This window comes from Rhinopithecus bieti, unplaced genomic scaffold (genome assembly GCF_001698545.2).
Source record: "Rhinopithecus bieti isolate Rb0 unplaced genomic scaffold, ASM169854v2 scaffold_68778, whole genome shotgun sequence".
In the NCBI taxonomy this organism is placed as follows: Eukaryota; Metazoa; Chordata; class Mammalia; order Primates; family Cercopithecidae; genus Rhinopithecus; species Rhinopithecus bieti.
In genome coordinates this window covers 1,220,182-1,233,447 of record NW_016827519.1, presented here as the reverse complement: position 1 = coordinate 1,233,447, position 13,266 = coordinate 1,220,182, and the positions used below count along the sequence as shown (strand labels likewise).

The window sequence follows — 13,266 nt, the reverse complement described above, 5'->3', positions numbered from 1 at the left end:
AAACTACCATCAGAGTGAACAGGCAACCTGCAGAATGGGAGAAAATTTTTGCAATCTACTCATCTGACAAAGGGCTAATATCCAGAACCTATAAAGAACTCAATCAAATTTACAAGACAAAAACAAACAACCCCACCAAAACGTGGGCAAAGGATATGAACAGACACTTCTCAAAAGAAGACATTTATACATTCAACAGACACATGAAAAAATGCTCATCGTCACTCACCATCAGAGAAATGCAAATCAAAATCACTATAAGATACTATCTCACACCAGTTAGAATGGCAATCATTAAAAAATCAGGAAACAACAGATGCTGGAGAGGATGTGGAGAAATAGGAACACTTACACTGTTCGTGGGACTGTAAACTAGTTCAACCATTGTGGAAAACAGTGTGGCAATTCCTCAAGGATCTAGAACTAGAAATACCATTTGACCCAGCCATGCCATTACTGGGGATATACCCAAAGGATTATAAGTCATGCTGTTATAAAGACACATGCACACATATGTTTATTGTGGCAGTATTCACAATAGCAAAGACTTGGAATCAACCCAAATGTCCATCAGTGACAGACTGGATTAAGCAAATGTGGCACATATACACCATGGAATACTATGCAGCCATAAAAAAGGATGAGTTCATGTCCTTTGTAGGGACATGGATGTAGCTGGAAATCATCATTCTCAGCAAACTATCGCAAGAACAGAAAACCAAATACCGCATGTTCTCACTCATAGGTGGGAACTGAACGATGAGATCACTTGGAGACATGAAGGGGATCACCACACACTGGGTCCTATTGTGGGGGTGGGGGGAGGGATAGCATTAGGAGATATACCTAATGTCAATAATGAGTTAATGGGTGCAGCACACCAACATGGCACATATATACATGTGTAACAAACCTGCACATTGTGCACATGTACCCTAGAACTTGAAGTATAATAAAAAAGAAAAAGATATCACTAAATAAAAAATAATGTCAGGAATAAAAAAAAAGTAATGTTGTACCAACATAATATCATCACCTCAAAATCCTATGCTTCTTTTCCTTTAGATTTTGCTCTGTTTCTTCTTCTCTCCCCATGCCACTCCATATTTTACCTGACAAAAGAGCTATTTCCTTTGAAAAGGCATTCCAGATCCTCTCCTTTGGATGTGATGCTCTCTCTCTTATAAAATGTGCATTTTATTTCCATCTTTCTTAATACATTGACTTTACTCTGCCTCCTTTAAGTTAATATGCATATGTGTCTATTTGATTAGACTCTGAATTCCTCCAGTATTCTTATCTCCATACTTGGATGTACCAGATTCAGGGTCCTGTTAATTGTAGGTAGCAGAAGGAATGTCCACCTGCCTCTTTCACCATTAAGTTGATTCAGCATTCCCTGAACAAGTAATTTTTAAGCAGATCAATTCAATTTTTCATGGAGTTACATTGTATTTTAATACATTGATAAGTTGTCGGACATATTTGGTAAACAATGGAAATGGTTCCAGGTGTTTTTGTTCTATAAACAAGCCCCACATCATAAAAGGTATAAAGGCAGGCAGTATGAAAAAAGAGGAGAACTCACTGGTGAATCCGTGCACGGCTGAAGGGGCCAGTATAGCAGTCTGACTCCTCTAAGTCTGGAAAAGCTGACTTGTCAAGAACCATTGGGTTTTGGGCCATCCAGTTTTTGATTCTTCTAAAGTAAGTTTGCATCCTGGAATGAAGTCAAAATTTAGAACTATATTAAGTTGTACTTCAAAGCTGTGACTACCTTCCACTACAATTCCCTTAAGTACAAAAGAACTTCTCCAAAAAGAGATACACAAACCTACATACACCACACATACATGTGCATTGCTTCTGCTCCCACACAAAAGAAGAAAATAGCAAAGCAAACCAAATCTCAAATCTTGCAGTTGTTTAAACTCTTTCATGACAACTATGTCATCCTCATGAAAAAATAAAATAATTGTGGAAAAGATTTCAGAAACAGGATACATAAAGACGGTGGTAGGAAAGAGGTTTTCTGTTTTTGTTTTTTTCTTTGAGACAGAGTCTTGCTCTGTCACCAAGCTGGAGTCCGGTGGTGCAATCTTGGCTCACTGCAACCTCCACCTCCAGGGTTCAAGCGATTCTCCTGCCTCAGCCTCCCGAGTAGCTGGGTCTGCAGGTGCATGCCACCAAGTACAGCAAATTTTTGTACTTTTTTTTTTTTTTTTTTTTTGGTAGAGATGAGGCTTCACCATGTTGGCCAGGATGGTCTCGATCTCCAGATCTCGAGATCCACCAGCGTTGGCCTCCCAAAGTGCTGGGATTACAGGCATGAGCCGCTGCGCCCGGCCAGAAAGAGTGATTTTTGTTTGTTTTAAAAAAGTAGCAAAACATATTTATTAAAATGGTGTGTGTATACATGTATGTAGATAGATAGAGAGAGAGAGAGAGAGAGAAAGAGAGAGACATTACTCCCTGCTTTTTTAAAGTAAATAGCATTGCAGGTCTAGAAAAGTGGAAACTGAAAATAAATAAATGACTGCGACACGTTCAGTGGCACTGGAAGTCGCGTGGTAGACAGCAAAATTTTAAAGTCAAGCAAAACTGAGTAATTATTTATTGGACTGTACTAGCCACATAAACTTGTACAAGTTATTCAACTTCTTACCTCGGTTTCCTCACTCATAAAATAAAAGTAATGTGGACTTTACTGGGGAGTTGCAAATTGGTGTTTTATTCTAGACTTGGTAATTAACAATAAGGAACACTGAGGCAAAGAGCCTTTGCAGGACTTTTAAGATTCTCACGGGCATAGGAATAACTTGATTATCTTGTTAAAATGCAGATACTAATTCAATAGGCCTGAGATGGGGATTGAGATTCCACATTTCTACATAGCTGCTAAAGGACACTCATGTTGCTAACCACTGACTACACTTTGAGTAATGGGTTTAGCATAGACACCCGGCACATACCATTTGGACACTCTTTGGGAAATCTGACATCAGGATACTTTGGCTCCAGCTTTACATTCATAACCTAGTTCTATTATGGTATATATACTGATTGAAATCAGATTTATTTTACAAAGAAAATAGAAACAGAAGAAAGCCACTGACTCCAGAGATTGACTCTGAAAGTCTAAATTCAGATTTACTATAATAATAGTTGTGTTTAATAACACATTTGCAATATTTACACACTATGAGTTTCTATCTGGGGAAATTTTTGGCTTCTTCTGCAATAGAAAGTCCAAGTAGCAGGATAGAATATTTTCCTAGAGGAGTGTTAAATATAACACACCTCAACATTTCTTTGGCTAACTATGCTTGAACTTCAGAAAAAAAAAAAATTAGTATAGCAATGTGCAGGCAGCAAATATTTTATCTCAGGAATTATTTCACTCAAGTCTACTATGGTAAAATTACCATGTGTAATCTGAAATAATAATCAAATCCTAAGGTAAAGTTTAGTATGTGAAAGTCTAGATTTTCCTTTGACAAGTAAGGTTATCATTTACTTATCAAATCATTTTGGTTTTGGAAAACCAAAACTTTTTTTTCTAGCCTAAAATAACAAATACATAGTATTTGAGGTGCTTCCTCTCTTTACAAAGACAGCCTTTAAAATGATAAAATATCACTTCATTGGAGAGGCTGATGTATAGACATGTAGAAAATATTGAATAGATTGCACAGAAATTACTCAAGCTTTTTAAACTTAGCATAGTTGAAAAAAAGCAGTGGGATAAGAGTTGGAACATGAGTGTTCTAGTGCTGAATTTGCTGGTCATTGAAATTGGGCTAAACATTTCTAATCTTTGAGCTTCAGGTTCTTGGTTTCTAAAGGGAGGGAGTAATTCCATCTGTTTTCCTTCATTAGGAGGCTAGGAGGATCAAATAAAAGGAGGCATTCTAATTACACTTAGAAAATGCTGACAGGCTACAGCAGCCAAGGCTCTAGTAGCTCTGACATTATAAACAAAGTAGGTATAAATGTGAATTTTAAATAGCTTTAAAAGAAATGGAATAAAAGGGTTTTCCGACCATCATTTGTGATGTTAACAGAAAACAAACAACATTATCATTTTAGGTTTTCACATACACTTCCTGTGAAGGAAGGGGTAAATGGAGTCTAATAGTGAAATATGGCTGGCCTAAATCTGAATGCCAGGATGCAAGGATCTAGCTTATTAATTCCTTTGAGCCTCACTCAGTTTTGCTTCTCTTAATTGAAAAGAAATATCTTGAGAATTAAATGACTATTGTCTGACACCACAGTGCACAGAAGATAGTAAGCTCTCAATAAATGTTTATAATAATAATAATGTATGATTTATACTACTAAAAGTACCATCACTATGCCACCAATGTAATCTAATACATTATCTACACTCTACTAAACCTTTATTGTGTTAGACATCTTGCAAACTCAAGATATCATGGCATAATGTAAAAATAGAGCTTTAGGTTTATTTGCTACAATCCGGGAAAAGCTAAGAGAATTCTATGAAAACTGAAGATAAGTCTGGATTAAAGGGTCAAAGGGACTTGACTGAAGCACATACTCTGCCAAACCAGCTGTGAAAGCAGGGCATGGGGTGTGGGTGGGGATGGTAAGGGAGTCTTTTTTTGTTTTCCAACCTGGAAAACTGGTTACTCTCTGTTCTGCTTCCCTTGCAGAGTCATGTTTAAGATGCTTTAATAATTGAATGTGAAAATGCATTGTGAATAAAACATAAATTGCAGTGATAATAAAACCAACAATTTCCTCTCAACCTGCTGGAGAAGTGATGATCTTCAAAAGCTGGGTAATTGCCTGTACATTATTTATCCCCAAATATGTACCGGTCAAAACTAAGCATGTGAGAAAAATACCTTTCCCACTTCAAGAAAAGAAAAGCACAAGTTAAACTAAATGGCCATGCTTGATTTCAATTTTCCACTTTTCAAACTGTCTACAGATTGAGTTTACGAATTTTGTAATTTTTTTCAGTTTAACGTTATATAATTTTATAGACTCCTTTTCTATTTATTCCCTACCCCTCCCACGTGAATCCACAAAGACATAGAATAAAGAGAATTACTTATTATAAGTAAAATGAAAAGGGGTGGGCTGTAGCAAGGTTCAAGATATTTTAATAATCACTTGGAATAATTTGATAACTGAATTTTCATTTTATGAACTTACACAGAAAATAAGAAACATAAAAGATAAAACAAGTAATGAGACATATTAGTGTTCATTTTTCTAGTTTACTTTTAAATTTGACCAAAACAGAGAAAAGAACATTTTTTACATTATTAAAAATGTTTCTTTAGGATTTAGTATATGCATTTGTCATGATAGCTTTATATAAACAGACATTTGTTCCAATTTTAATGTACAGAATACGTACTTCCCCAAGTCTTCAAAGGAAAGATTCTTGTTTAACAGAAAACCCACTAATTATGTAGTAGCAAAGTCTCCCTAATTCTACAGTAGCAAACTGCAGCAAACCTAGAGATTTTATCAGCCATCCAACAATAAGCAGACATATGCAGAGCAAAGACAAGAAAAACCTGCAGTTGTAAACTTGCAAATTATAATATTCCAATTGCTAATTTTATTAGCAAAAATGCCTGGGAATTTGCTACACAGACCAGGACCAAATACCCACATGGGAAATGAGAGCTCATTCTAAATGAGAATACGTTAACCTGACAGAAAAATGTGACTTGGTTGAGGGAGCATCATTAATTTAAAGAGGAAAAGCTATTTCAGTGCTAATTTCTTTAATATTCATCTTATTTTCAAGTTTTTTTCTCCATAATTTACTTTTCTTGTCACTCAATACTGCCATGCCTAAAATTAATGCTCAAAAGAGACCAACATTTTCCCATTCTGATTTATAAAGTTTGAAATTACATTCCATTTTCTTTGGTAAAGAAACTAGATTTATTGAATCATTTCCTAAAATGGTCTGTTATTCACACTCTACAGTTATTCCAGCTTTTGTGTTATTCTGATTTGTAACATACATCCTGCAACACCATTTAATGGAGCATACTCTACCACATTCACATGCTTTATCTTTGTTAACTGATTCTTTGGCGAGGTGCAGAAAACTGTCAAGGGTAAGAAGCTTTTTATTTGAGCATTCATTAAATGGAAGCTGATTTCTTCCAGTTAAATAGTGACAAGATGATTCAGGTGGAAGAGTGTTCCTTCTGTTTCAGGGTCGTGGTTTGATTAACTCTTTTTCCATAGTTATTCTTACCACAATAAGTAAAGAGCTAATGTTTTGAGGTAAAGCTCTTCAAAAGTGCATTTTCAATACTAGGATAAGAGAGGTACCTTCTGGGGTTAGAATAAGAGTGAGTCTGCAATTCAAAAGATGCTATATGGCCTTGGCAAAGCACCTCATCTCTCTGAACACTAGTCTTTACCACTTCTTTCAAATGAGAGAACTGGACTGAATGATACAGAAGGTCTTTGTTGGGTTTATTGTTCTGTTACTGTGGGTCATCATTTAACCATCGATCCTGGTCTTGTAACTATTTTTAAAATTAAAATATTATAACATGTGAACTTGCAATTAAAGGCCTCCTTCCATAACATTAGAACATGGGAAGATTCCAAGAATGGTAATGATAAATTGTAACAAAAAGATTATCGGATTTTAAATGTTATTCAATTTGGCGTAAGTCATTTTGGAAATCTCTTCGACAAATCAATAGAATTTTTCTTCCTACAATTTACAACTGCTAATATGGGGAATCAAATATCTTCTTCTGCTTTTTCCAAATGACAAAAGTGGTTATAAAGAAATGATTCATCACCCACCAACCTGCCCATTGATTTGCTCCTCCCGTCAGTGTAATAGCATTTTTTCCTGAAAAAATAATAGAAAACAGCTGAGGAAAGTTACAGGAAAATAAAGTGATATGAGTGAATGACAACATTTAATCATATTGAGCATTTCTATACCCCAAGTTCTATATGCTTAAGAAACTCAAGATGTTTGAAATAACCCAGCATACTATGAGGAACATCAACTTTACATTGTTTTAATTTCAGAATCTAAGATACTAATAACAAAGACCCTCTAATAAATCAACAGACCACTTTTGCAAAAAATACAATTATTTTTAATTCTATTTATTGAAAGTCTGTCTTCTGCCACTCAATTTGTACTAACTGAATTATTTTCTTACATTTTATATAAGGCCATCCATCCATCCCTCCCTCCTTCCATTTTTCCATCCATCCATCTACACATCCATTTAGTACATATGTAATAAATACTTCTGATTTGCTAAGGAGTGTAAGTTATAACCACTAAAACTTTAGAGAAAAAAGAGGTAGGGTCAGTTTGTGCCCTCAAGAAGCTTCCTTGATAGTTGAGGTGAGAAGTCATCAGTTAAAATAAAATGTGAAAATGCAAGAAAACAGAGAGGCTATGGAAATACCCAAGAAAGGGAGCTCAATTAGTTTTTAAAGGTGGAGGATGAAGGACACAGGGAAGTTGTCCCAGAGGAGATGTCACCTGTATTGAATCTCAAAGCATGAATGGGAGTAGTCTTTTGGGTAAAGAGGTTACGCATGACATTCTAGACAAAGGTAGCAGTAGCATATAAGGTAGTTATTGGGACAAAATCAAGTATTATAAAATTTAGATAACTTCAGCCAATTTGGCAGTAGCTAGAGTATATACTAAAAGTTGATGATTGTGATAAAAGAGTGGAGGATGGTAGACAAGGCACAGATGATAATGGGCCTTAACAGCTAATGATAAGGTTTTCGGATGAAAAGTAATGGAGAAGATACTGAGTGTTTTAAGTAGAGGTATAGCATTTCTTAGAGAAACTAAAAATTAAGATGACATAATTAATTCATCTCCTAATTTTCTATACATGCTCATGTTGGAGATCAGGAATCTGAGATTCTCGCTCTTCCAATATACCTCTTTATCCCCACCACTAAAATTCATTTCACAGGATCAGTGAACTGCTCTATGGTGTGGTACCTAGAAAGCAGGGTTAATAGGACAACTGATATTTAGCCCTAAGTATGTTATTAGCTGCTTAGAAAACTTGAAAACTTTTGGAGATATCATATTTCATTGCAATCCCTTTCACTGCAAACTTTTGGAGATACCATATTTCACTGCAATCATATTGCCAGAAAATAATTTTAAAGTTGTCCCTGTCATATTCCAACACTAACTTCAAATATGGAACATTGAAGCTTGTTATATGTATCCTAAACTCACACTTTAAATCCTTCTCCATTTTTTTTCAAACACATACAAAAGCTTGTGTGCGTACTTCACTCAATTCTTACTGGACAGTAAACTCATCTCTTCTTCAGAACCACCCCTACATAGATTGTCTTGCACTATTTTCCCTGAGGTAACACAGCTCTTCACTTATGGCTAATGAATAAATGAATGAGCCTTTGTTTAATTCACGGTTGCATTTATCTCTTTCAGTGCCAGAGAGTATTTTTCATTTAATAAACACTTACTAAATACAGTATTTAAAAAAAAAAAAAAAACCTACAACTGTGGAAATTGGTATAAAATAATTTCCAGCATCAAACAAATCCAGGGACATCATTAAAAGGAGATAAAGTTTACAACTGTAACTATCAGGAGTGGATATGGTTAGGAATATTATAAAAGAATATGGAGAGGGTTGGTTGGCATTTGAACTAAACACTACTCTCTATCTTTATTGACGGTCTGAATATTTCTCTTAAACAATTAAGAAACTATTGAGATAATGCTTTAGGAGAAGTAAAGAAAATGGAGAAAGTCACACAAGATGAATAGAAATACACTTATATGGTAAGAACAAATAAAAATGAAAAATAATAGACTTAATTCTCCCTCTTGAAAATGGAACAGATTTCTCCTCCCTCTCTCTTCTGAGAGCATTAACTTAAGAAAACTTGCCATCATAAGTACTTTCTCCTGTCTTTGAAATGTATATTAATTCTTTAGAAAATGAGATGGGCCTTTTGTCAGGATTTAGGGGCCATCTTTTCAAAATGCAAACATGAAGGGAGATATCAGTCCCCTGTCCCCAGTTTCTGTGAGAGGTAGGAGCTTAACTTTTTGGCGGCTGCCTTGAGCCAAGTAGCAGAACTACCTCCTGTCAAAAAGATATGAGAGGTTTTATTTCTCTTCATATGAAGCTAATTAACAGCCCAATTACCAGGTGAATCTATGATGAACTATGAGTGATGAACGGTGCTGTCAAGTCCTCTTACTTAAGGGATTGATATGGTTTGGCTTTGTGTTTCCACCCAAATCTCATCTCGAAGTGTTTTGAAGTGGGGAGGTAATTGGATCATGAGAGAGGTGTCCCCCATGCTGTTCTCACGATAGGATAGTGAGTGAGTTCTCACGAGATCTGAGGGTTTTATAAAGTGTTTGGAAGTTCCTCCTTCGTTTCTTCTCTCTCCTGCTACTTTGTGGTGCTTGCTTCCCCTTCCACCATGATTGTTAGGCTTCCCGAGGCCTCTCCAGCCATGCAGAATTGTGAGTCAATTAAACCATTTCCATTTATAAATGACCCAATCTCATGGATGTTCTTTATGGCAGTATGAAAATAGACTAATATAGGGCTAGTTATTGTTTATTTTAAGAACATGCTTGCAATAGGTTGTATTTGTTTGGCTATATTTAAAAAATGAGATTTCCCTCTGTCTTTACAAATTTTAGTGAATTGACTATGATATGCATCACATTCTGGTTTAATGTTTATTCAATAACGAAATGGTTTTCTTCCTTTTCTATCTTTGTGGAGAGGTTTTCTGGGTGGGGGCAAATTTTGTTTTTATAGTCTCAATATACCGCATATCTTTGATCCAGGAAGCAAACAATAAACTGTAATTCTCCTTAATTCTTCTGTATAAATGAATGTGCAGGGCCAAATCCTTTTCTACCTATAATTTTCCATCCTGTAATTTAGTAACTGCATACTGTTCATGTACAGTGCTTTATTTTTCCCTTAATTTTTCATTTGAAAGGTTCTGCTATTTTATACCTTGTGGCAAGGCTGCAGTCATCTATCTACCTATTACAACAACCACTTCAAATTATAAGTAAATGATTGTCTCAACCACTGTTTCCAGCCAGAGTTCAACACAGTCAATGGCTACATGTAGAGATGCCTGTGGGGCTAACTGAGGAGGACAGTTAATTGGGTGAAATCCTGATGCCCATGCTCCTATCTATTTTATAGATTGGGCTCCCTTTAGATTTTATATTTCATATTATTTTGCATAAAAGTGATCTAAGTTTAACTCCGATTACGATAAAATGATAGCTCTTAATGTTTTAAAATACAGCCCCAAAATTTGCTTTGTTTAAAATATTTGCGGACGAATGAGCTTGACAAAAAATGTGAAGTTGGCCCTATCTGGGCACTCCATCTGAGAAGCCACAGGATGACTGAATTATCTTAAAATGTGCTGAACTCTCTTAACGTGTGAGAGGTAAGCATGAATAGGAATCAGCTTTGGATCACAAGAAAAATGCTAAAAGGATCTGACATTTCTGGAATGCAGAAGCCACAGGCTAAGTCCTTCCTGATATGACAAAAACCAGAAAATGTAGACTATTATAAACCTTTGAAATTGTCCTGGTTAGATTTGAAACATCAAGTCCAACATGTAGGTCATATTTACTTTGAAAGAAAAGTCAAGAAAGAAGTGGCTAGAAAAATGTATGCAAATTAAAATTTTACACATACATCCAAGCAGAAAATTTAGATAAAATGCTCAAGATTCATGTTTATAACAGAAGGAGGAAGAAAAAAACTTCAGAAAGGTTATAGCTAACAAATCTTGCAACTTTTCTTTGTTGAATCTGACAGGTCGGATCATTTCAAAGATGAATAAATATGGAACTGCTCTGTATGGGCAAAATATTGAATGCATAAATTTTTTAAAATATTATCCTAAAAGAGATGTATATGTTTCCTATTTAGGTTATTATTTTGTATAATTTAATTTTAAGTCAGTGTTTGTTCTTGAATATGCTAACAGTTGTCAATTGGAGACTAGATTGGCCATCACGAAAATACTCTGCCACTTAGTTTCTGCTTGAATAGCATTCCCTTATTATGAGTTGGCTGCTATCTCAAATTTCCCGTGTACATTGTAAATAAATGACAAGTTAGTTCCTAAGGAGTTAGTTAATGTTACATCCATTATTTAAACTGATTTGGAAGGATGTTTCGAAAGAACTCCGTGTTCTAACAGTTCTCAAACTGTTTTCTCAAGAACACCAGTATCACATGGAAATTAGGAAAAAGCTATACAATTTATAACTATCTCTTGAAATTTATAAAATATATAAGGACTATTAAAATATTTAAATCTCCAAGACAAGAGTTCCTTACCATGGGCATCACAAACATTTGGAATGCTTGCTAAAACTTTATATACCCAATTCCATTCCAAAGCTAATATGCCAGAATCTCTGGGAGCAGGTTCCAGAAACTTCATTTTTATTATTTCCCAGGTCATTTTAATGTGCTCTAAAACTGAGAGCCACTTCTCTAAAACATTTTCAGTAAATACTCTTATTTATTAACTCAGAAATTCAGAAACAAATTTGGTCACAGTATATTCTTTCTTTAAGATCCTGTTGAACTAGTATTACTTTGACACACTTTGGAAAATTTGCATATTTTAAAATATTTTTATTGGTAAATCATGAGAATTTCCATGGTATTTTCTAATGGTTTCCACAATCGCAATGCAATAATCATATTTTTCTTGAAAAACATTATAAAGAAGAAACTTCAGGCAAAACACCAATTAATAGGGATAGTAACTGCATATGTTCCATGTTTTTCCCCCTTTTTCATTTTTTCCTTGGATATAGTAGAACTCTTCTTTTACATGAATTCCTACCAAGCAATTTAAAAATGAACATAATTTTTTAAAAAAATGGTCTGAGTCAAGAAAGCATCCTCTTCAAAATCTCCCTTGGGACAGAGGAACACTGGTGGCACACAGCCCGAAGACCTAAGCTATACTTCATACAAAGGAAGGTCACTCAGAATCCAGCAAGAGAATGTTTCTAATGTATTTCTTAGGAAGAGAAACAAAGAAAGTCTTGTGATAAAGATTTTTTAAATCTAAGTTAACGAAATAACAATTATTCCATCACTAAGAGTTCCTTGAAGTTTACTTGAAAAGGCAGAAATAAGGGAAAAGAAAAGAGGCCAAACATACTCTGACTTCCATTGTTTTCTAAATTAGTAAAATTCAACTGAGATGGTGGAAAGAGTAATATGAGAAGTATTACACCATAGAATGTGTTCCCATTGTCTCTGTAAGCCTTTTCCTGGATAGAGTACTGCAGAATGAACATGCGTTAAAGAAAGAAAAGCTATTTTTGAAATTATGAAAATCAAATATTAAGGGTAAGGTAAACATTTGTTACCAATTGCAATAGACAAAGCAGTTGCATTCCCCCAAAATTCACATGTTAAAATTCCAGTACTTAATGGTTCTTAGAGGTGAGGCCTTTGGGAAGTACTTAGGCCATGAGGGTGGAATCCTCATGAATTGCAGGAGAGGCCAGAGAGCTAGCTAGCTAGCCCTCCTTCTACCATGTGATGATACACCCCAAAAGAGGGTCCTCACCAGAGCCCAACCATGCTGCCACTTTGATCTCAGACTTCCAGCATCCAGAACTGTGACAAGTAAATGTTAGTTGCTTAAGACATCCAGTCTGTGGTAATTTGTTCTACTATCCCGAGCCAATCAAGACATTGAGGTTGTATTTATAATTCACTATTCTATTGAATGAAAGTATAATTACATCTTAATAACAGGTGGCTGTGCCAGATCTAAGTTAAATAATGCCAAAAATGGACAGAAAAAAATGGAACCAATCTTCTGGAATCATGGCAAACATCCGTTTTGTATGAAGTCTAGAGGAGGCAGGTGGAAGACATGCTGCCTCTGTGAACATGTTTTATACCATGTTCACTCAACCTGAACGGAACTTTATACTGATGTGTACTGAAATGACATGCTTATGATAGTTGCTAAGGGCTTTTTCCTCTTTAATCTACAAGGAAATTAGTTTGTACATAAATTCAGTTATGATGCTTAGAAACAATGATGAAATCATAGAACAAGGGGCATGATGAAAGATCCTGAAATTAGGATTAATTTATTAGATTTTTTTCTGTAACAATTTTATCCTGATATTAGAAAACAGGTCATTATCGTGTGTCATTCTTTTGCATCCTGTGTTTA

The 13,266-nt window shown here is 35.1% G+C and overlaps 1 protein-coding gene across 1 annotated transcript in view; it reads right to left on the bottom strand.

Moving 5' to 3' along the window:
- ANO3 (anoctamin 3) overlaps positions 1-13,266 on the bottom strand; it is a 350,115-nt gene that overhangs the window by 143,929 nt on the left and 192,920 nt on the right. Inside the window, exons 7-8 of the mRNA XM_017863846.1 lie at positions 6,827-6,871; positions 1,589-1,720 (exon numbers count right to left, since the gene is read on the bottom strand). Of these exons, the coding sequence (XP_017719335.1) occupies positions 1,589-1,720; positions 6,827-6,871 (177 nt within the window). The remainder of the gene's footprint in view (positions 1-1,588; positions 1,721-6,826; positions 6,872-13,266) is intronic.